This window comes from Garra rufa, chromosome 14, assembly GCF_049309525.1.
Source record: "Garra rufa chromosome 14, GarRuf1.0, whole genome shotgun sequence".
NCBI classification, from domain to species: Eukaryota; Metazoa; Chordata; class Actinopteri; order Cypriniformes; family Cyprinidae; genus Garra; species Garra rufa.
In genome coordinates this window covers 9990200-10012838 of record NC_133374.1, presented here as the reverse complement: position 1 = coordinate 10012838, position 22639 = coordinate 9990200, and the positions used below count along the sequence as shown (strand labels likewise).

The window sequence follows — 22639 nt, the reverse complement described above, 5'->3', positions numbered from 1 at the left end:
ATGACCGTCACCATCTTCTCCATCACCTGCCTTGCTCTGGTGGCCTCTGCTCTGGGTAAGTGTCTCCTTTAGACATTTGCAAGAATAATAATAGGTAAATATATTTAGAAAATACAAACCCTGTCTTAAAAACTTCTTGTCTCATGAACAATGTGTTACGTTCTGTAAGAACAGGTTGTGGAGTGCCTGCGATTAAACCACAGACGATCGGCAGCAGGATTGTGAACGGACAGAATGCCATCTCTGGCTCTTGGCCCTGGCAGGTCTCTCTCCAGGTAACTGTCAATTAACTGTCTGTACTGTTTTTCAACCACATTTCATTTTAAGAGTAAATGTCATATTTTAATGCCTTTACCTTTGAAACAGCTACCTACTGGTTTCCACTTCTGTGGAGGATCTCTGATCAACCAGAACTGGGTTCTCACTGCCGCCCACTGCCGTGTCCAGTAAGAGTCTTCAACCTGACAAGCATCACATACAGTAGTGGTTAAGAGATGCTGTTGATATTTTCTTTTTACACAAAGTTTTGTCTTTATCTATCTTTTTAGGGTTGGCTCTCACCGTGTCATTCTTGGAGAGCATGATCGTGGCTCCAATGTTGAACCCATCCAGATCAAACTAGTTTCTAAGGTAACAATATTTTTTTATGACAACACAAATGCTGATTATGTGGTATTTTGTTTAACAACTGATAAAAGTGATTTTCTACAACAACAAAACTTTACTATTATTATGAGTTTTGCAGTATATATGTACTTTTGAAAGTTGCCAACATCGAAAACATAGAAAAAAAAATATCATACTACAATCTCAGTGCAAAGTGTATAAAAAAACATGCATGAAAGGGTTAAAATGACAACAGAAATGAAGAATGCTTGTATCTTAGATTATCTTTTATAAAGACTGCTTTCACTAGTTATTGTTCATCTACTGTTTCTGTATGTGCAGGTCATCACCCATCCGCTCTACAACAGCACGACTATCAACAATGACATTGCGTTATTGAAACTTGCTTCTCCAGTCACATTTACTCCCCGTATCTCTCCTGTATGTCTGGCTCCATCAACCATCAACATCCCACCCGGAACCCGCTGCTTTACCACTGGCTGGGGCAAAACTGGCACAACATGTAAGTCATCTTGCTTAGTTATTTGCTCACATGACTCAGAACAGCCTGTCTCATACTTTTTTCTCTCTCTCTCTTTTAGCGAGACCTGTGGTCCTGCAGCAAACAGGCATCCCCATCATGAGTCCTTCTGTGTGCAGGCAGATCTGGGGTCAGAGTAGAATCACTGATGCCATGATCTGTGCTGGAGGATCTGGATCATCATCTTGCATGGTACATTAAAAGTAATCAAGACAAACACATTACCGTATCAGTGTTGATACTGTTTCAATTTCAAATGTGTGTTTTCCACAGGGTGATTCTGGTGCTCCTCTGGTGTGTGAGCGTTCAGGGGTCTGGACTCTGGTGGGCTCTTTGTCTTTGGGAACCAGCAATTGCGACACCCGTTATCCAGTAGTCTACGCCCGCATCTCCCAACTGCGCTCCTGGATCGACAGGACTATCGCTTCCAATTAGAGCATGAATTTAGAGTATTTACCCTCCTAAGGAGACAAAACACATTTTAATCATTAATATGTACTACAAATGATTGATGTTGTTGTTGTTTTTTCCAGTTCAAGTTCAAGTTTTGAGTCTTTGAGTTTCACTTGGTTCATTGGTTTTCCAAGTTTTAGCTAAAGAATAAAAATGTATTAATTAAATAACATGAATACAATAAAAATGCTATAATTATAATGAAGAGTGTAATTATTTATGATTTAAAACACGAGTTACCATAACCCACAACATAATGAAATATAAAATGTTTCCTGTTAAATTTGCAAAAACCTTTCACAGTAACAACTGACACCGGTTCTACAAACGTAGAAACAAATCAGAATTATCAGGTGTTCTCATACAGTATGTGCGCACAATATTTTTGTTAACTGTAATAAAATGCACATGTTCTTTTACCGCACAACATACCGGCAAAAACACAGATAGGAACTGATAACGTCAGCCACAAAACATCTTTCTGATCACATGATCATGCCAAGATGATAGACCAATCAGTTTGATCCTCTATCCATGGTGCTGAAACCTGTGTGACAGGTTTGTATCAGATGAAAAAAAAACACCTACATGCAAAATCAACAGAAACTGTTGAAATGGTTCTATTAGACTATGACAAACACTGACGTTCACTTATTCAGACAATCATTACAATTAAAGGCATACACATCATGTTTGTATTTTGTGTTAAAAAATCTGATCTAACAGATTTAGCTGCACTTCTGTAGCGTATTTCGTCTCGCACCACAAAGAACTCCACGACACCACTGGCTTCGGTGGACCACGTCTGCAGTTTATTAAAGACAGGACAGTTATTAACACCGCGCAAACACACACTCTTGGCTCTGTGGTCTGTCTCGCTCAAGTCCAAAGCCGTTCTCACACATTTATCAATAAAACTTTCCAAATAAAATGTGTCTTGTTTCACATATTTTCTTTCAACACAAGTATCAGACATTACATACAACCTTAGACACAAATTCAATGTAAAGATATCCTCAATATAATAGTTCAATATATGTATACACAATTTCATACTTTGAAATTACAGAAAATTGTTTCAGTCTAACATTACAATGAATTTTGATCGTATAGTGGTAATTATTTTATTATTATATCAGTGCCTTTGTTTTGTCTCAAGATGCTCACCAGCAAAGTTTTTGGTAACACTTTCTATGAAGCCCCTATTTATAACACATTATAACGGTATTTCTAAGGCATTATAATAAATGCATAATGCATTATAAGAAACCTTATAATATGTTATACCATCTCATGAATAATCATAACAACAATTATAATACATTATAATACTTGAGTATTTGAGGTTATAACTTTTAAAATTATGATCATTTATAACACACAATGAACGGCATATTAAATCTTCTTCATTTATAATGGACTATATCATATTACATTTATTTTTTACATTATATTACGTTTTATTTTGATGGTCCCCTAAGTCTATTGACTATAAGCTTAAACTTTCTAACTACATGCCAACTAACACTCCCTAGAGTATTAGTAGGCTTAGGTTATAGTTGGGCTAGGTAGAATGTTCATGTACTTGCAAAGTTACTTATAATATAACATAATAATTTGTCTTTTGGGGAAACATCGAAATTTAGTGTTAGCATATATTCAGCATAATAATAATTACTGCTAGCTGACATGCAGTTGCAAAGTTACTTATCAAAAGCTGTCTGAAGGGTACCATCAAAATCATCAACTGTTCATATTACACATTTATCTAAACTGATACCTGATCTTAGGGTTCTTTCGGAAATATTATTATAATTACTTATAAGTGGTCTTTGTATGCTTTAAGTAAAGTGACATGAGAAACATGGCAAGATATGAGACTTATAATATGTTATAACTATGAGGAGGTAATCATTCTCTTAAAAGCTATAACCACAAAAAAGTACAAATTATAATACATTAAAACTGTTCTTATGAATACTCATGAGATGATATAACATATTATAAGCTTTTTTTATAATGAATTATGCATTCATTATAATGCCTTAAGAATACCCTTATAATGTATTATAAATACGGGCTTCATAGAAAGTGTTACCAAGTTTTTTTCTAAGCATGTTTATAAATATTACTTAAATGTCCTAATTGAACTATGGGCTAATCCTGGCTTAGTCTAAGCCCTGTCTGTGAAACCAGGCCCATGAGTTCAAGTTTTATACGATTGTTTGTTGGTCTACTGTACATGAATGACTTGGTTGATGGTCAGATTTAAAAAAAGCTTTTTAACAGATTACAAAAAGATTTAATTAATTATTTTTTTCTTTTCTTTTTTTTTTTGAAAATTTTGCAGTTGCATTTACAATATTTTTACCAGCACTATGGTGCTCCGAGCGCTTCGAAATAGTCAATCATTTTGCAAAGCACTTGATTCAATTGATGAAGAGCTTCGGAAAGATTTCCTCTAATTTGCTCCGAAGTGTGATTGAATGAAACAATGGAAAAGGGGTTTTCACAGGTTTCTCAACGGTTATGTAAAGTATCTATATTTTTTGTTGTGTTGTTTTCTGAGGAACATTGGCTTTGCCCGCATTTTGAACAAAAACTGAACCCATTACTTTTAATACTTTTAATAATATTGTACATATAACAAACACATTTGTCATTTAAAATTCTATCCAATAATTAAATACAAATCAGTTTTTAACCTTTCATTCGGGTCAATTATTAAGGCATTAATAAAATGATCTTCTCATACCACCAAACACAAAGACATGAAGATCATTACACACTTCAGACCTAAATCTAAAACAACCCTGATCACATAATTGTATCTTCTTTATTTACTCTGACAGTGAGTGTGCTGCTCTTTTTTTTGTCTCTCTGTCTTTGGTTATCAAAGTTTTGTCACTGTGGTCTCTTCACAAATGTCTGACTCACCAGCAGCAAAAGAAACTCACAGCATGTGCATTTGTACTTGTATATAACTTTTACAAATGAGCAGCACTTGGAATATTTGACTTGCTTCAGTAGAATATGAACCCTGATACTTCATTAGTCTTTCATTAACCTGTCACTTAAACTAAAGCCTTAGTGCAAAACATTATTGTTTGTTTATTTAGTGCTGTACATTCAGACTGCTAAAACTGTACCTGAGGAATTCCCCTCAGGACAAACTACACTAGCATTCATTTTACATCTACTACAGAATTACATTAAAATAGTTTTGGTTACTGTGTTTAGTCACTTTAAAGGGATAGTTCACCCAAAAATGAAAATTTGATGTTTATCTGCTTACCTCCAGGGCATCCAAGATGTAGGTGACTTTGTTTCTTCAGAAGAACACAAACGGAGATTTTTAACGAAAACCGGTGCAGTCTGTCAGCCAAATAATGGAAGTAGATTGGCACCAGACCTTTAAAAGTAAACAAAAACATGCACAGACAAATCCAAATTGTTGGATTACCACGCCAGAGCGCGTATGTCACGAGCCGGATGCTAAACTCGTGCTCATGACAGATGGACGTGGCTGTGTATCAAAGGTAAAAAATGATATTAATATTGTTCAGTTTCTCGCAAAACCAATCTTTTCGTGTCTTAGGACGTCGATGTATCATCACGAGTCGCAGGGTGTAATTTGGATTTGTCTGTGCATGTTTTTAACTTTTAATGGTCTCGTGCCCATCCACTCACATTATCTGGCTGACAGACTGCACTGGTTTTCGTTAAAAATCTTCGTTTGTGTTCTGTTGAAGAAACAAAGTCACCTACATCTTGGATGCCCTGGAGGTAAGCAGATAAACAACAAATGTTCATTTTAGGGTGAACTATTCCTTTAACAAGAAATCAAATTCTAAAGCTGACCAAAACCACATAGTTTACAACTAGATGAGCCAGATTATGAAATGAAATGTTTTGAAAGCAGTTTCCTCTAAAAGAAGAATCCCATTTAGAAGTTTGCTTGACAGGAATGAGGAAGAAGGGGTTTTCACCTATTGATTATGTAAAGTACTTCACTTCTTCTATGTTGTTACTCTTGAGAAACCCTGAAAAAATGCTTCATTTTGTACAGATACAAATAAAAACACATTAAATCAAAATAAAGTCTAAACAGTGTTTAATTCATTCACTCGCTTCATTTTACTGCACTATCAGAACTACTTTGACAGTTTTATAATCTGCTTATGCTTTTACAAAACTTATTGCATGTGTTTTAATTGTATGTAACCTTTACAAACTACCATCACTTACAGTAGAATGACTTGCTCCATTAGAAAATGACAAAGACTGACTTTACATAAGCCTTTAATTAACCTGTCACTTAAACTAAAGCCCCAATGTGAAGCATTGCTTATTTAGTGCTGTAAATTCAGACTGCTAACACTGTATTTTAAGGATGCTACACTACACTAGCATTCATGAAACATCTACTACACAATTACATAAAAATCAAGTTTAAAAAGTTCTGTTTACTGTGTTTAGTCACCTTGGCAAGAAATCAAACAATATCACAATCTGACTAAACCAGTTAAGAACTAGATTAACTGGATTATCTTGCTGGTTTTTGATTGTTCGCAGAACAGAGAGAGATGTGATAAACAAAAATGTTTTGAAAGCAGCTTCCTTTTAAAAAAAGAATAGCATTCAGAAGTTTGATTGAAAGAAATGAGGAAAAGGCGTTTTCACCTATTGATTATGTAAAGTACTTCACATAATGTAAAGTACACTTCATTTTGCTGTTCTTGAGAAACCCTAAAAGACTTTCTGGTATTGTCTACAAACATATCCCAATGCTTTATATAACCACAGTAAATCAAAATAAAGTCTAAATAGTTGGCGTTTATTTCACCTACTAGTATGTGTTTATACAGAATGTAAAAAAAAAAAAAAAAAAAAAAAAAAAACTGTCAAAAAGTAATTCTGATCCTAAAAAAAAAATTACAATAAGCAAAATGAAGAAAAACAATGTGTTTATGTATTAGTAAACAAAATAAATAGTAAAACAATTGTTTACTACAGTGCTTTCTAGAAAATAACAACAGAAATCCATGGGACACTGATGATGAACAGTGTTGGTGGTAACGCATTACTGATTAAAAGCTCTCCTGTCCCCATGTTGACAGAAATTGTGAGTAAGATGAATTAGATGAAGATTAATGCAAATAGTCTTTAATAAATCCACACAAGGTTAAATAACAGAACAGATAGGCAAGAGACACATAGGAACTTAGTAGACTGGACAACCTACAACTTACAGTGCCTAAATAAAGTCATCATGTCCATGTGAAAACCTTTACCTTTTGTCACATTACAACCTGGAAAATAAAAAAAGTCCTGTTTCTTTTTTTTTCTTTTTGCATGTTTGTCACACTTTAATGTTTCAGATCATCAAACAAATTTAAACATTAATCAAAAATTACACAAGTAAACACAACATGCAGTTTTTAAATGAAGGGTTTTTTATGAAGGGAAAACAAAATCCCCTTCCCCCCCTCCTAGTTTGACCAGTTTATTGTCCTTCATTTTATCATCTTAAGCGATGTTAAATAAACTGATATTAGTTTACGTTTTACTTTAGCCCAGCTCTCATAACTGATATAATGATAGCGTGACATGATCCCACAATTTTAATCACTTCCTCTTCCCTTTCTTGAACGGCTTGCCAAAGTTGAATATGGGATTAGTTAACGTCACAGACTATTGGGAAAGCAGCTCTTTTACTGCAAGTATAGCGGAAACACTTGAGGAAGCACTTTCCATGATATAATGAATGAAATTTTAAAACATCAACTAATCCAAAACAATTCATAACATACAATGAACAAGCTGAAATCATGATGCTTCGCAAGAAAAAAATAAAAACCTTAAAACCCCTTCATAAGGTCAGATAATGAAACATTCATTCTCTTACATCCTATCACCTACACATAAGACACCAGCTCTGGACAATAAAGATGCATATAGTCTCCAGCAATAACAGATCTAAACATACCTCATCAATGAGCTCAATGTGAGCTGATGGGATAGACCTCCATCATGTCTCAGATTGATCAGCTGCTGTAAATGATATAAAAGCAAGAGACAACACCTACAGATACATCACACACTTATCTACGTCATGACCTTCACCATCTTCTCCATCACCTGCCTTGCTGTGGATAGCCTATATATTGGTATATTAAAAAACGTCTCGGGTTACTAATGTAACCTTAGTTCCCTGAGGGAACGAGACGCCGCGTCATGGAACGCTATGGGGGAACGCCATTGGCGGGCCGCACTCTGAACTGTGTATAACAACCAATGAAATGACGGGAGTGACGTCACAGGCGCGGTAGTATAAAGTATCGACCGGGAAGTATAAAGCGCATGCGTTTGAAGCCGGCGGCAGCTCTTTTAGGAATGAAGTGAGCGCCGCAGGGTGCGGGAATTATGGTCCGAGACGCGGCGTCTCGTTCCCTCAGGGAACTAAGGTTACATTAGTAACCCGAGACGTTCCCTTCCGGGAACTCGAGCCGCGTCATGGAACGCTATGGGGAACGAGACTACCAATGCTCCCATGATTTCCAAACCCTGCGCAGTGTCTGTGCAACCAGGGTAAAAAGAGCCTTTGTCTAGCATTACGCGGACAAGGAGGCCCTGTAGTCCTCGGCCCTCGGGCACACGAGGAAAGGTAGTCTAAGGCCTTTGTCTGGGGTTTAGCCAGAACAAGAGGGACCGAATGACCACTGTCTAGCACTCGGCGGACAGATGGTATACGGTAGTCCTCGGTCCAAGAGGACAACGCACTCGACCTCAAGAGTGCTCCCCGGGCACCCGGGGAATGGGGTTCTACCTCTGTCTGGTCTCCGGCCAGAGCGAGAGGTGCTCCTCGGCTCACACGAGGAGTCTAGGTCCTTTGTCTGGGCGTAGCCAGAGCAAGAGGGACTGCAATGACCACTGTCTAGCACTCGGCGGACAGATGGTGTTAGGTAGTCCTCGGTCCGCAGACCCACGAGGACAGTGCACTCGACCCCAAGAGTGCTCCTCGGCCCGCAGGCACACGAGGAATGGAGGTCTTCCTCTGTCTGGTCGCCAGCCAGAACGAGAGGTACTCCGCGGCCCTCAGGCACACGCAGAGTCTTAGTCCTTTGTCTGGGAGTTAGCCAGAGCAAGAGGGACCGAATGACCACTGTCTAGCATCCCGCGGACAGATGGTGTTAGGTAGTCCTCGGTCCGTAGACCCACGAGGACAGTGAACTCGACCTCAAGAGGCTCCTCGGCCCGCAGGCACACGAGGAGAGGGTGATCCTTTGTCTGGGGGTTCAGCCAGAACAAGAGGGATCCAAGGCTCGGCCTGGAGCTCCGCCAGGACGCGAGGGAATAGGCCATTGTCTAGCATTCCGCGGACAAGAGGGCACTGCAATCCCCGGCCCTCGGGCACACGGGGAAGACAGTAGGGGCCTCTGCGTGGTAGCCAACCAGCGCGTGAGGCACTCCTCGGCCTTATTCTAAGGCAGACGAGGAGTCTTAGTCCTTGGTCAGGTAGTTTCCGGAACCAGAGGGACCGCATTACACTCGGTCTGATAGCATCCTGCGTCAGAACACGAGGACAAGTAAGCCATTGTCTAGCATTCCGCGGACAAGAGGGCTATATGGTTCTCGGCCCTTAGGCACACGAGAACAAGTAGACCTCTGCCTGGTTCGCCAGCCAGTGCGAGAGGTACTCCTCGGCCCTCGGGCATGCGAGGAGTTTAGTCCTTCGTCTGGTTTTCTGCCAGACCATGAAGGAGACAGCGTCTAGAATACTTACCTGCTAAGACACTGTTATAACTCGGTCTGGTAGCATCCTGCGCCAGAACACGAGGAGAATTAGGCCATTGTCTAGCATTCCGCGGACAAGAGGGCTGTAAGATCCTCGGCCCTCAGGCGCACGAGGATAGTAGTGGGCCTCTGCCTGGTTGCCCAGCCAGTGCAGGAGGCACTCCTTGGCCCTCAGGCACACGAGGAGTCTTAGTCCTTGGTCTGGGAAAGGCCAGAAACCAGAGGGACCGAAGTACACTCGGTCTGGTAGCTTCTTGCGCCAGAACACGAGGGGGAATAAGCCATTGTCTAGCATTCCGCGGACAAGAGGGCTGTATGGTTCTCGGCCCTTGGGCACACGAGAACAAAGTAGGGCAGTCTGATCCTCGGCCCTCGGGCTCACGAGGATGCAGGGACACTCCTAGGAGCGTCGTGGCGAATAACGACTTCTCTTCTTTCCGCAGAAAGAATGCGCCTTGAGAAGTCTCCTCCTGGCTAGGGAGGTGGCTGACTCTCTAGACCTAGTCTCGCTAAGCCGAGAGAACAGCGGAGCCTGGAGCGGCTCTGAGGTCGGGTTCATAGTACCTGACAATGTCAGGGGCGAGGACCAACCCGCAGCATTGCAGATGTCCTGGATGGGGACACCTGCTGTCAGAGCTCTTAGAGGCAGGCAGCCTCGGGAAGAGTAAGTCTTGGCTCCCCATGGAGCTGGGAAACCAGAGGACTTGGAGGTAGTAGGAATGGCATCCGTGATCCATCTACTGATAGCTCTGATCGTGCCACATGCTTTCTTTGTGGCCGTATGTGCCCAGTGCGCATACTGGACAGATATACTTCCCATTGGTCGCACTCCAAGAATGGAGGTAATAGAGGATTGAGACCCCTCGGGGTCTCAACCTGAGTGCACCACCGAGGAAACCATACCGACGAGCCACCACGAGGGTCGTGGTAGGCCAATAAGCCGCCACGAACACCCTCAGGATGGAGTGAGCTGGTTTTGTGGGTTTGCGAGGACTCAGTACTGTACCAACAGGCAGTAACTTGGTCTAGATGGTGTTCGTGACACCATGAAGCAAACAGGTTCCACTTAGGGTTTCCTCGTAGAGGGAGCTCTGGATAGGAGCAGGGTCTCAACAACCTCGGTTGAGAGACCCGAGTCTATGAGTTGCGCCCCCCCAGGGGCCATACTCATACCTTTCCACCTCTCCATGTGGGGGTAGCAGGCCGCCGCGCCCCCAGCTTGAGAGGGAAGGTCCAAGACCATGGTTGGACTAGCCGTGACGATGCCGGCATGCTCTTTCCAGAACTCCAGGGTGCACAGTGATCGGGAGAATGCGTACAGATGCAGCCTCGGCCACGTCTGTACTATGGCGTCCAGTCCGGGCGGACCTGGAGGCACTAAGGAGAACCAGAGAGAACCTTGCGATATCTATCGAGTCGCCAGAGGTCCCATAGTCTCCATGCTTCATTACTTCCTGATGAAGCCTCGATCTCCCGACCGTGGAGGAAACGTGTGACCAGGGGGCTCTTGCCCACTGAGAGGCCACCTAGAGGGGCGTGGTAGGCGCTTATAGCCGTCACGTAACCTTCAGGGTGGAGTGAGCTAGCCCTGCGGAAAGGCGAGACTGTAGGAACTCCAGAACTGTACCAACCTGGCAGATGACTGGGTCTAGGTGGCGCTCGCGGCATCATCTCGTGAATAAGTTCCACTTAAGGCCATACAGTTTCCTTGTAGAGGGAGCTCTGGATTGGAGAAGGGTCTCAACGACCTCGGTTGAGAGACCCGCTCCTATGAGTTGTGCCCCCTCAGGGGCCACACCCATAACCTCCATTTCTCTGGGTGGGGGTGGCATATTGCGCCCCCAGACTGAGACAGGAGGTCCCTCCTGACGGGAATCTCCCATGGAGAGCCGTGGAGGAGAGATACCAGGTCCGAGAACCATACTCGTGCCGGCCAGCACGGGGCTACTAGTAGCAGCCGCACTTGAAACCGACGGACCCGTTCCAGAACTCCCGGGAGCAGAGCGATCGGGGAAAGGCGTACAGACGCAGCCTCGGCCACGTCTGTGCCATGGCGTCCAGCCCCAGTGGAGCTGGAGGAACTAGAGAGTACCAGAGGGGACAGTGCGATGTCTGTCGAGTCGCAAACAGGTCCACCTGTGCCTGGCCAAATATTCTCCAGATCTGCTTCACCACCTCTGGGTGAAGCATCCATTCCCCGGGCCTCAGCCCCTGCCTTGACAGGACGTCTGCTCCCACGTCCAGAGATACTGGACTGCTCTCAGGGAGAGAAGTCTTTCCTTAAGACCATAGGAGGATCCGGTACGTCAGCTTATATAAGGGGCGTGAGCGGATACCTCCTTGATGATTTATATAATAAATCCCCGTAGTGCTGACTGCAGCACGTGACGGTTTTGGGTCTGAAAGGAAACACTTCAGGGCGTGGAACACAGCTAGGATTGCTCCACAGGCCTGGGTTGAGCGGCCACTCATGACCGCCTCCCCAACCGGTGAGGGATGCGTCCGTCGCTAGCTTGGCGCGGCGACGAGGAGCTCCCGGAACCGGACCCTGAGAGAGAAACCAGGGTTTCTTCCACATGGCCAAGGCACGTAGGCAGCGCCGTGTGACCTTGATCTTGTGAAATGGGTTTCCCCTCAGGGAGAACCCCCTGGTTTGAGCCACCACTGAAGTGGTCTCATAAGCAGCAGTCCAAAGGTATCTCGTTGGAAGCGGCTGCCATAAGACCTAACAGTACTTGGAACTGTTGACAGTGAGTGGCGGGCCTAGCTTGACCGCATTTACTGCAGTAAGGATCGACTCAATCCGAGCAGGTGACATTCGTGCCTGCATCGTGGTCGAATCCCAGATTACACCTAGATAAGTGGGTTTTTTTTGTAGTGAAGAAAACCCACTCTTGTTGGTGTTGAGCCTCAACCCCAATTCTTTCATGAGAGCAAGAACAACACCTCGATGTTGGACCGTTAACTGTTCTGAGCTGGCCAGAATCGACCAGTCGAGTATGCGAATGCCCTGGAGTCACGGAGGAGCCAGAGCAGCATCCACACACTTCGTGAAAGTTCGGGGTGAGAGAGCTAGGCCGAAAGGAAGTACTCTGTATTGGTGAGCTTTGCCCCTAAAAGCGAACCTGAGAAACTTCCTGTGTTGTGGAAGGATGGAGACGTGAAATCGAAAATGGGCCGAAGCCCTCCATCCTGGGAACAATGAGGTACTGGCTGTAGAACCCAGACTCTCTACACCGAGGCGGGACCACCTCGATGGCCTCCTCCCTCAGGAGAGTTCTACCTCCTGTTCGATTACCAGACCCTGCTCGGGGTTCACCAGAGCTGTGAAATACCCCGCTGAAAGGTGGCGGCTGGAGCCGAATTGAAATTTTTTGCAATAACCTTTCTCTACAGTGCGCAGGACCCACATAGAAATATTTGGCAGTAGTTTCCACGCTGCCAGAAATTCTATTAAGGGAACCAGCCCCTCGCGGCTGGCTTCTGGATTTATCTGAGGAACTGATTCGGTGACCTGTAACAGCGAGCTGGCAGGATACACCTGAATTAGTTGCTCTTAAGACCCCCGCGGGGGTTGCGAACTCTGTTCGCGGGAGATTGTTCCAGATCTCCAGAGGGCCGGGAAGGTGTGGTCATCGAGTTTTTCTATGGTGCACCGCAGACCTCCCCGAGAGGGGCTGCCCTCATCGGCCCTATATTTTTATTTAATTATTTTCCATAAAATCAGGGCCGTTTAGCCGAGGACCTCTTAGACCGAAGCACGACCCTCGGACCGGGCTCGGTCTTTGAAGCCCCCGGTCAGGGGTGTTGCTAATCCCGCCCTCTAGGTGTCACCGGAGGGAACGGGCTGCAACGCTCCTATTATAAGCCTCTATGTGAGGAGCTGGTACACGGCTGGGGTTTTATTTCCCGTCAAAAACCCCAGCACGTGTATCTTTGCTGATCAAGCCTGAAGTTTTCTTTAGGCGGCTTGGAGAGCAAAGACGGAGCCTTCAAGAATGATGCCAAACCGGGGGACAGATAGCTGATAGCGTCTGTTCAACCCGCGGCGTCATCTTTACTTTCTAGATCTAAAAAACTCAATGTAGATCGGGAAGGACAGAAAGCTCCGTTTGGAAGTGCTGACTTAGTCCGCAGGAAGCAGAGCGTTTGCTTTTCTGCGGCTCATATTTGCTTATTTAGCCAATGCATAGTCAGCACAACCACCAGCTCATCATACTGAGGCGATCAGGGGGGGCGGTTGAATACTTTTGGCAACGTACTTCACATCAACCTCCTCGGAGGAAGATATGGAAAGCGTTGAAAACCTTTCCTGGAGGGAAGTAACCGCATTGCGGGCTTCCTTATCCAGAAAAAAGGTTTACCGATCCACCAGATAGGAGAGGAGATAGGGTATTTTTAAACACCCGTCTCGCGAGAAACGCTGGCGAAGGCTCCCTCCTCGAAGAGAGCCTTCCGTGGAGCACCCGCAGTGGAGATTTTTACGCTCACACTGTGGACAGCCAGCCTTTTTGAGGGCTGACTGTGCGTGCTCTACACTCAAGCAGACCGCACATAGACTGTGTGTATCCCCACCAACAATGAAGCATTGGCAGGGAGGAACACACTATCTATGTGGCTGCTTGTACCGCCTAAGTTTCTTAACTTTCTTTCCCCTTGGTTGCATTTTAGCGGTCATACTACTCAAATAAAAGCCGTGCAAACTGGCACGAAAAAACAGCAGTATGACCGGGACAGACACAGCGCGCTCTCGCTGAATGACAAAAGCTGCCGCCGGCTTCAAACGCACGCGCTTTATACTTCCCGGTCGATGACGTCACCGCGCCTGTGACGTCACTCCCGTCATTTCATTGGTTGTTATACACAGTTCAGAGTGCGGCCCGCCAATGGCGTTCCCCCATAGCGTTCCATGACGCGGCTCGAGTTCCCGGAAGGGAACATATATTTTTAAACAAACACATAATATTATTTATGCAATTTTATTTTATTTATGCAACATTTCAGCTTCATTAAACTGTCTGTGTAAATGCATCTAAATGCCACTCAATTCAGCTGTTTCCGTTTCTTCTGCATTGGAAAGATCACTTTTGTTGATGCGGACTTCATTTTCATTTCACCCTATAGTGTCTTATTTCATTAACTAAAATTATTAATAAAATGTAAGATTTGAAATGAAAGATGATACATATTTAATAAGGTTAGGGGAAAATTTTTTAGTTCTAATCCTATTCATTTTCTTTGAGACAATAATTTTAATAGGATGCCAGTGGATCTCAGTAAAAAAAAAAAAAAAAAAAAAACTTCAAGCCCTATAAGAATCTTATTTGAATGGTTCCAAATTATGATTCTAATTAGAACAATTTTACTGGAATCCTTTAGAAGTTTTTTTTTTTTTTTTTTTTTACAAGACCTTGATATCAATTTAAAAATAAAAAAGTAAATTTTAAGCACATGAAAAGTAATTTCCAACAATACACCAAAATGCAGTGGCTGCTGTAAATGCATTTCATCAATCATAAGCAGCAGTGAATTCACAACCACCAGCAGATGGATGTCTGTCACTCAATGTAGAAATTATGGAGGAAAATGTCCACATCAGTGTTTGTCCTGCTAAAGGAAAATCCAGAGAGTGTGGAGAAGTTAAATCAATATGCAAAAGTATGTCGCTCAAGCACAAAAAATCCATTCCGCAAGTTAAACATAATGACCCTCTCCATCATAAACAACACAACAAACCACAATGGGTCAAGCAAATTGCTACAACATGTACAGTCCCTCAGTTAAACAGTTAAACTGTCCAAACAGTTTATTTCTTTCTTTCTATTTTGATGTACAGAAGACTACAGAATGAATAGAAGCTAGAGCCAGTAGCATTCACCCCCTACCCCCCAGCCCACGATTTTTCCCACAACCGAGAATGAAGGATCACGATTTCTCCCGAGGGGGACATCACCAGCACCCACCATCCCTTTTGTTTTTTTGTTTGTTTGTTTGCTTAGGGACCCCCATAACATAAACACATCCCTGGCTAGAGAAATGACAAAACTTCATCAGGCAGTAAACAAACAGAAGGCACACTGGATATGTAAATTTGGATGTTTTCACTATTGTGCAAAACAATGATAAGCTGCAGTGTTAATTATGTCTCCACTGAAGTTCAGTTCTTAGCAGAAGAATGTTTACCTTAAAAATGTTCATCCTCATACCTGTCTATCTACAGTGTAGTGCATGTGATAATGTGCAACTACAAGTGATGGAGCAAAAACAAAAGTACCTGATTTGGTCCAAGTGGGAAACGATGATGCAATTAACATAAAAATTATTAACTGCACTTAAAGCTTTTGTAAAATTAAAAATGAAACACCCAAAACTCTATAAACCATAATGAAGATGAACTGTATGCTGATAGCCTAATTGAAATTCTGGAGGGAACGTAGGATGACGTGTGTCGTAAATCGATCGATGTAACATGTAAAACGGGAACATGAAAGGAATATTCTAAAAGCAACTCATGTAAACACACTAATCATAACATTGACGTATTCAGAAAAAGGTAAATAATTAGATTACTGGTGTCCATGTAAACTTAATTAGTGATATTACGTTCTTATTATTATTTTTTACCTTGTATGTAAACTGTCCAAACGGTTTCTTTCCATTTTGATGTACAAAAGACTACAGAATGAATAGACAAAACTTTATGATCAGTCAGTTAACAAATAGAAGGCACGACTGTTTTTTTAAATTTGAGCATTTTCACTGGTAATGAAAACAATGATAATCTGCAGTGTTGTTAATTATGTCTCTTCTTCGAGGTTCATATAAAAAATGTTCATCCTCTTACCCATAAAACTACATCCTCCTGCTCATAGCTAAAGGTTCGAACAAACGTGCCTCAGCTGGATCGCATAAGACGTATGAGGTTTCTTAACAGAAGCAGATCGTTAAAGGAACACTCCACTTTTTTTTGGAAATAGGCTCATTCTCCAACTCCCCCTGAGTTAATAAGTTGAGTTTTACCGTTTTGAAATCCATTCAGCCGTTCTCCTGTTCTGGCGATATCACTTTTAGCATAGCTTAGCATAGATCATTGAATCCTATTAGACCAGTAGCATCGCGTTCAAAAATGTCCAACGAGTTTCCATAGTTGTTGTATTAAAACTTGACTCTTCTGTAGTTATATCGTGTAGTAATACCAGTGGAAATGCAAAGCTGCGAGCTTCTAGGCTGATAAGATTAGGAACTACACTCCCATTCCGGCGTAATAGTCAAGGAAGTTTGCTGCCGTAATATGGCCGAAGCAGGCGGAGTAATATCAGAAATGAGTTCCCAGCTAGTTTAGCATTTGCACATGTGCTGCGTGATATTACTGCTCCTGCTTCAGCCTTATTACGGCAGCAAACTTCCTTGACTATTACGCCGGAATGGAAGTGTAGTTCCTAATCTTATCAGCCTAGAAACTCGCAGCTTTGCATTCCAACTGGTCTTAGTGCACGATATAACTACAGAAGAGTCAAGTTTTAAATAGGACAAATATCAAAACTCGTTGGTCATTTTTGAACGTGATGCTACTGGTCTAATAGGATTCAATGATCTATGCTAAGCTATGCTAAAAGTGATATCGCCAGAACAGGAGAACGGCTGAATGGATTTCAAAACGGTAAAACTCAATTTATTAATTCGGGGGGAGTTGGAGAATGAGCCTATTTCCAAAAAAAGTGGAGTGTTCCTTTAAGCTTCATTAATGCTAGTTAATGTCAGTGTGACACGCTAACAAGCTACATACCAAATAAACTAGTGAGTTCAAGAACAGAGACTCCAGTTGCTTATTAGAGACCAAAGAAACCCAATTTAGCTTCTATTTATTTTAAAATGGTTGAGCTCAGACACACAAACACACTGGTCGCTGACACAAAGTTTAACAATTTAACAATTATTAATAAAATTAAATTAATAGGCATTAGGAATATAAATTCATCCATAATTGCTTTTTATTACCAAATAAACCATGCCTTTATATGAGGTAACCCTTTGTTATGTAAATGTTAAAGGATGACATTAATAAACTCAGCCAAAGAAACTTACTGCAAGTGTTTTTACACTTACAATCCATCACAGACAAACCATTCAACGACTTCTATTAAAAAATGACAAAGACTGATATTCCATAAGTGTCCCGTTTTTTTTTTTAAATTCATTTTTCACTTTTAATTAACTAAAGCCAGACTGCTAACACTGTATCTGAAGGATGCTCCTCAGGACAGACTACACTATAGCATTCATTAAACATCTAGTACCCAATTACATAAGAATCCAGTTAAGACATTTCTGGTTACTGTGTTTAGTCACCTCGGCGAGAAACCAAACTAGATTAGGATCTGACCAAACCACATGGTTTAAAGCTAGATGAGCCACATTATCTTGCCGGTTAAAGGTGTAGTAAATATACAATTAAAATGTTTTGAAAGGTTTCCTCTAAAAGAAAAATCACATTCAGAAGTTTGACTGACAGATATAAGCAAGAAGTGGTTTTCCCCTTCTGATTAAGTACTTCACTTCTTCTATTTTGTTGTTCTTGAGAAACCCTAAACTTTCCTGTATTGTGTACAAATGTACCCCAATACTGTACACGTAAAAATGTTAAACCACATTAAATTAAAATAAGGTCAAAACAGGTAGTGTTTAATTCAGCTGCATTACTTTTAACTGCAACTGTTAAAGTAACTTTCCAAAATTAATTCTGTTAAAAATAAATAAATTACACGCAAATCAATACAGTTTGTAGTAGTACAAAACTAAATAACAAAAATTGTATAGCTTAATACAGTTTGATGTACTAGTGCTTTCCAGAAAATAATGCTAAAAGTGCATGTTGTGTTGCTGAAAAGTGCAGATGAGGTAAAATATAGCTAAATAAATATTTTAGAAAATGAGAAAATGGTTGACTTCATGCCAGTTCTTTACAGTGGCTATGATAAGATGTCCTAAAATAACTAATTTGCTTGTTTTATCTAAACTGCTTGTGATGTTACAGAATAAACTGATATTAAAACTTTTAGTTCCACATCGGAGCAGTTCTCATAACTGACAATTTCAATCTCTTCCTGTTGAGCATCACTAATTGGAACAGATTCAACAGAAAAAATAGAAAATAGAAAACAGCATTCCATCTAAAACATTGCATGACATCATGACATTTCTTAAGGAAATAGAAGTCATAAATACATTCTTCAAGGTCAAAGACGGGGAAATTATCCTCCTTGCACATAAGACATCACTTCTTAACAATAAAGATTCTGATCAACTCCAGCGATAAATGATCTAAACATTCCTTATCCATGAGCTCATTGGAGCTAAAGGGGATGGCACTCGATCACATCCCAGACTTATCGCCTGCTGTAAATGATATAAAAGGCAAGAAAGAGCACCTATAGATACATCAGTGAGATACATCACACACTCATCTACATCATGACCTTCACCATCTTCTCCATCACCTGCCTTGCCCTGGTGGCCTCTGCTCTGGGTAAGTGTCTCCTTTAAATGTTTGCAAGATTTATGAAAACGCAGTACCTTTCTCAAAGGAGAAGTTTATTTCCATAACAAAAATTTACAGATAATTTACTCACCCCCTTGCCATCCAGCCTTCTTCAGTCGTAAAGAAATTGTTTTTTGAGGAAAACATTTCAGGATTCTTTTCCATATGGACTTCTATGGTGCCCACGAGTTTGAACTTCCAAAATGCAGTTTAAAACAGCTTCAAAGGGCTCGAAACAATCCCAACCGAGGAAGAAGTGTCTTATCTAGCAAAATGATTGGCTGTTTAAAAAAAAAAAGAGACAATTTATACACCTTTTAACCTCAAAAGCTTGTCTTATCTAGCTCTGCATCAACTCAGTGTATTCCGGTTCATGACAGTTAGGGTATGTCGAAAAACTCCAATCTCATCTCCTCCAACTTTAAAATCGCCCTACATCGCTGCAGAAGCACCGAACAAGTGTTTACGAAGTGAACTTGCAAAGAAGATCAAACATATTTCACAAAACAAAGTGAGTTGACGAAGAGCTAGACAAGATGAGCATTTGAGGTTAAAAAGTATATAAATTGTCAATTGTCCATCGACCATTCTTCCTCGGCTGGGATCTTTTAAAGCCCTTTGAAGCTGCATTTAAACTGCATTTTGGAAGTTCGAACTCAGGTGCACCATAGAAGCCCACTTTATTGAGAGAAATTCTCAAATGTTTTCCTCAAAAAACTATTTCTTTAGGACTGAAGAAAGAAAGACATGAACATCCTGTATGACAAGCGGGTGAGTAAATTATCTGTAAATTTTTGTGCTTCCTTTCTCATTCTTGTCTCATGAACAATGTGTTACATTCTGTAATAACAGGTTGTGGAGTGCCTGCAATTAGACCACAGACGATCGGCAGCAGGATTGTGAACGGCCAGAATGCCATCTCTGGCTCTTGGCCCTGGCAGGTCTCTCTTCAGGTAATATCAATCGTCTGTCTGTACTGTTTTTGATCACACATTTGACTGCTTTGTTCTAGGAGAAAAATATTATGTTCTCAATGAAATGTTTTACCTTACAGGATACCACTGGTTTCCACTTCTGCGGAGGATCCCTGATCAACCAGAACTGGGTTCTCACTGCTGCCCACTGCCGTTTCGCGTAAGTCTTCAATCTGACAAATATCACATACGATAGTGATTAATAGATGGCTCTGTCAGCTTTCTATTGCTCTTTATCTAATCATTTTATCTCAATCTCTCTTTTTAGGGTTGGCTCTCACCGTGTCATTCTTGGAGAACATGATCGTAGCTCCAATGCTGAACCCATCCAGATCAAACTAGTTTCCAAGGTAATAATCTTTAATGATTTCAGAGATAAATAACAAAATCAAAAACCAACTGACAGTTTTTAATAAACATCACAAATACTGAATATCAGAATTGAATCGTTGAGGTCGTCTATATGTGTACTTCTAAAAGTTGTTAAAATAAACTTTTATTTTATTCATGCACTGAAAATTTAGCTTAGGAAAGAAAATATACTATAAACTCTGTGCAAAGTGTATCATGATAAAATGAATGAAAGTGTTAAAATGACAACAGGAATGAAGAATGCTTTTATCTTAGATGATATTTCATGATTAACTGTCACTAGTAACCATTCATGCATCATTTGTGTATGTGCAGGTTATCGCCCATCCACTTTACAGCACCACAACCAAAAGCAATGACATTGCTCTGCTGAAACTGTCGTCTCCAGTCACATTTACTCCCCGTATCTCTCCTATATGTCTGGCTCCATCATCCATCAACATCCTGCCTGGAACCCGCTGCTTCACCACTGGCTGGGGCCAAACTGCCACCACGAGTAAGTCAGCTGTAATACAAAGATGAGCTGCAAGAATTACTTGGATATTACTTGTTGTTTTTCACATGATTCTGAACATGAGTCTGAGGTCTGTTGTTATTTTTTTAGGGAGTCCTATGATCCTGCAGCAAACAGGCATCCCCATCATAAATCCTGCTGTGTGCAGGCAGATCTGGGGTCAGAGTAGAATCACTGATGCCATGATCTGTGCTGGAGGATCTGGATCATCATCTTGCATGGTACGTGAAGACAGATCAAGACAAACACATTAGTGTATCAGTGCTGCTGCTGTTCAATCTCAAACGTGTGTTTTCCTTTTCCACAGGGTGATTCTGGTGGTCCTCTGGTGTGTGAGCGTTTAGGGGTCTGGACTCTGGTGGGGGCTGTGTCTTGGGGAACCAGCACTTGCGACACCCGTTATCCAGTAGTCTACGCCCGCATGTCCCCACTGCGCTCCTGGATCGACAGGACTATCATTTACAACTAGAGCAGCTGTATGAATATTTACCCTGTAGAAGCAAAATCACATTTTAATTATTAGTATGCAATACAGGTGATCTTTGTTTGTGTCTTTTTTTTTAGTTTGAGTCAGTCTGTGGTTCCTGTGATTTGTCCGTTACTTCATGTTACTGTTTTCTGTTGCTGTATGTATATTTTAATAAAAGATAATACAAAAACATCAGGTGTACTAAAGTGTGAAATTAATGATCTGAAATATTAAAAAAGTAATTCGATAAGTTGCCATTATCAACATAGTAAAGCAGCAAAATGAAATATATTTACATGAACATGATCTTCTCATACCACCAAATACCAAGACATTAAGGTCAAAGATACTAGACCTAAACCTAAAAAAAAAAACAGTTTACAGTCCTAAAATAACTACTTTACTTGTTTTATCTAAGCTGTTTATGCTGTTACAAACTGATATTAGAACGTTTAGTTTCACTTTTTAGTTTCAACTCTCTTCCTGTTCAGCATCAATGACTTGAATTAAACGTCACAACAGACAATTGCAACAACAAACAAAAATGTTTTCCATCAAACACAATTTTGTAACATATACTGACAGAAGTGAAAGTATGATGCTTCAAGGAAATAGACAGAAGCCACAAACACCTTCTTAAGGTCAAAGAATGGAGAATTCATCCTCTTTTCATGTAAGACTTCAGCTCTGGACAATGAAAATGCAAATAGTCTCCAGCATATAGATTTAAACATTACTCAACCATGAGCTGATTGGAGCAGATGGAACCTCATACCGAACAAAATGATATCCTTCTCCTCAATGTTTAAAGACACATGTCTCAACTGGATTGCACAAGATGCATGAAGGAAGTTCACAGAAGCAGATCTTTAAAGCTGCATTCTTGCCCAGTGTGAGAGAATAACCAGCTACCGACCAGAAAAACAAGTGAGTTCAAGAACACTGACTGTTCACCTGTCCAGGTGGCCATTGGACATCAAAAAATAGTTTAGGTTTTTAAATTATACCAGAACTGCACTGATGACGAAAATTAAAACCACTTTTAGCTGCTTTTTATTTTAAAATGGATGATCTGGAATGACTGCACGGGGCAGCCGTGGCCTAATGGTTAGAGAGTTGGACTTGTAACCCAAAGGTTGCAGGTTCGAGTCTCAGGTCTGGCAGGGATTGTAGGTGGGGGGAGTGAATGTACAGCACTCTCTCCACCCTCAATACCACGAGGGTGAGTCCCTTGAGCAAGGCACCGAGCGCCACAGCAATGGCTGCCCACTGCTCCGGGTGTGTGTTCACTACTGTGTGTGTGTGTGTGCACTTGGATGGGTTAAATGCAGAGCACATATTCCTAGTATGGGTCACCATACTTGGCCTCATGTTA

General features: G+C 41.4%; 2 protein-coding genes across 2 annotated transcripts; both read left to right on the top strand.

The window, feature by feature from the left end:
- On the top strand, positions 1 to 1582 carry LOC141284487 (chymotrypsin-like protease CTRL-1). The gene is made up of 7 exons (XM_073817450.1): positions 1 to 55; positions 175 to 275; positions 367 to 446; positions 549 to 630; positions 949 to 1129; positions 1209 to 1339; positions 1421 to 1582. Exons 1-7 carry the CDS (start codon positions 1 to 3, stop codon positions 1580 to 1582), a joined length of 792 nt encoding a protein of 263 aa, XP_073673551.1.
- A 17286-nt stretch (positions 1583 to 18868) lies between these two features.
- On the top strand, positions 18869 to 21264 carry LOC141284483 (chymotrypsin-like protease CTRL-1). The gene is made up of 7 exons (XM_073817447.1): positions 18869 to 18923; positions 19788 to 19888; positions 19990 to 20069; positions 20178 to 20259; positions 20597 to 20781; positions 20890 to 21016; positions 21103 to 21264. The coding sequence occupies exons 1-7, from the start codon at positions 18869 to 18871 to the stop codon at positions 21262 to 21264; spliced, it is 792 nt and encodes a 263-aa protein (XP_073673548.1).
- Positions 21265 to 22639: the final 1375 nt, after the last annotated feature.

Coding starts and splice junctions, on each gene's coding strand:
- LOC141284487 (XM_073817450.1), top strand. CDS start 1: ATGACCGTCACCATCTTCTCCATCACCTGCCTTGCTCTGGTGGCCTCT. Junction 1,130..1,208: donor GGGCAAAACTGGCACAACAT/GTAAGTCATCTT, acceptor TCTCTCTTTTAG/CGAGACCTGTGGTCCTGCAG. Junction 1,340..1,420: donor CTGGATCATCATCTTGCATG/GTACATTAAAAG, acceptor TGTTTTCCACAG/GGTGATTCTGGTGCTCCTCT.
- LOC141284483 (XM_073817447.1), top strand. CDS start 18,869: ATGACCTTCACCATCTTCTCCATCACCTGCCTTGCCCTGGTGGCCTCT. Junction 20,260..20,596: donor AGATCAAACTAGTTTCCAAG/GTAATAATCTTT, acceptor GTGTATGTGCAG/GTTATCGCCCATCCACTTTA. Junction 20,782..20,889: donor CAAACTGCCACCACGAGTAA/GTCAGCTGTAAT, acceptor TTTTTTAGGGAG/TCCTATGATCCTGCAGCAAA.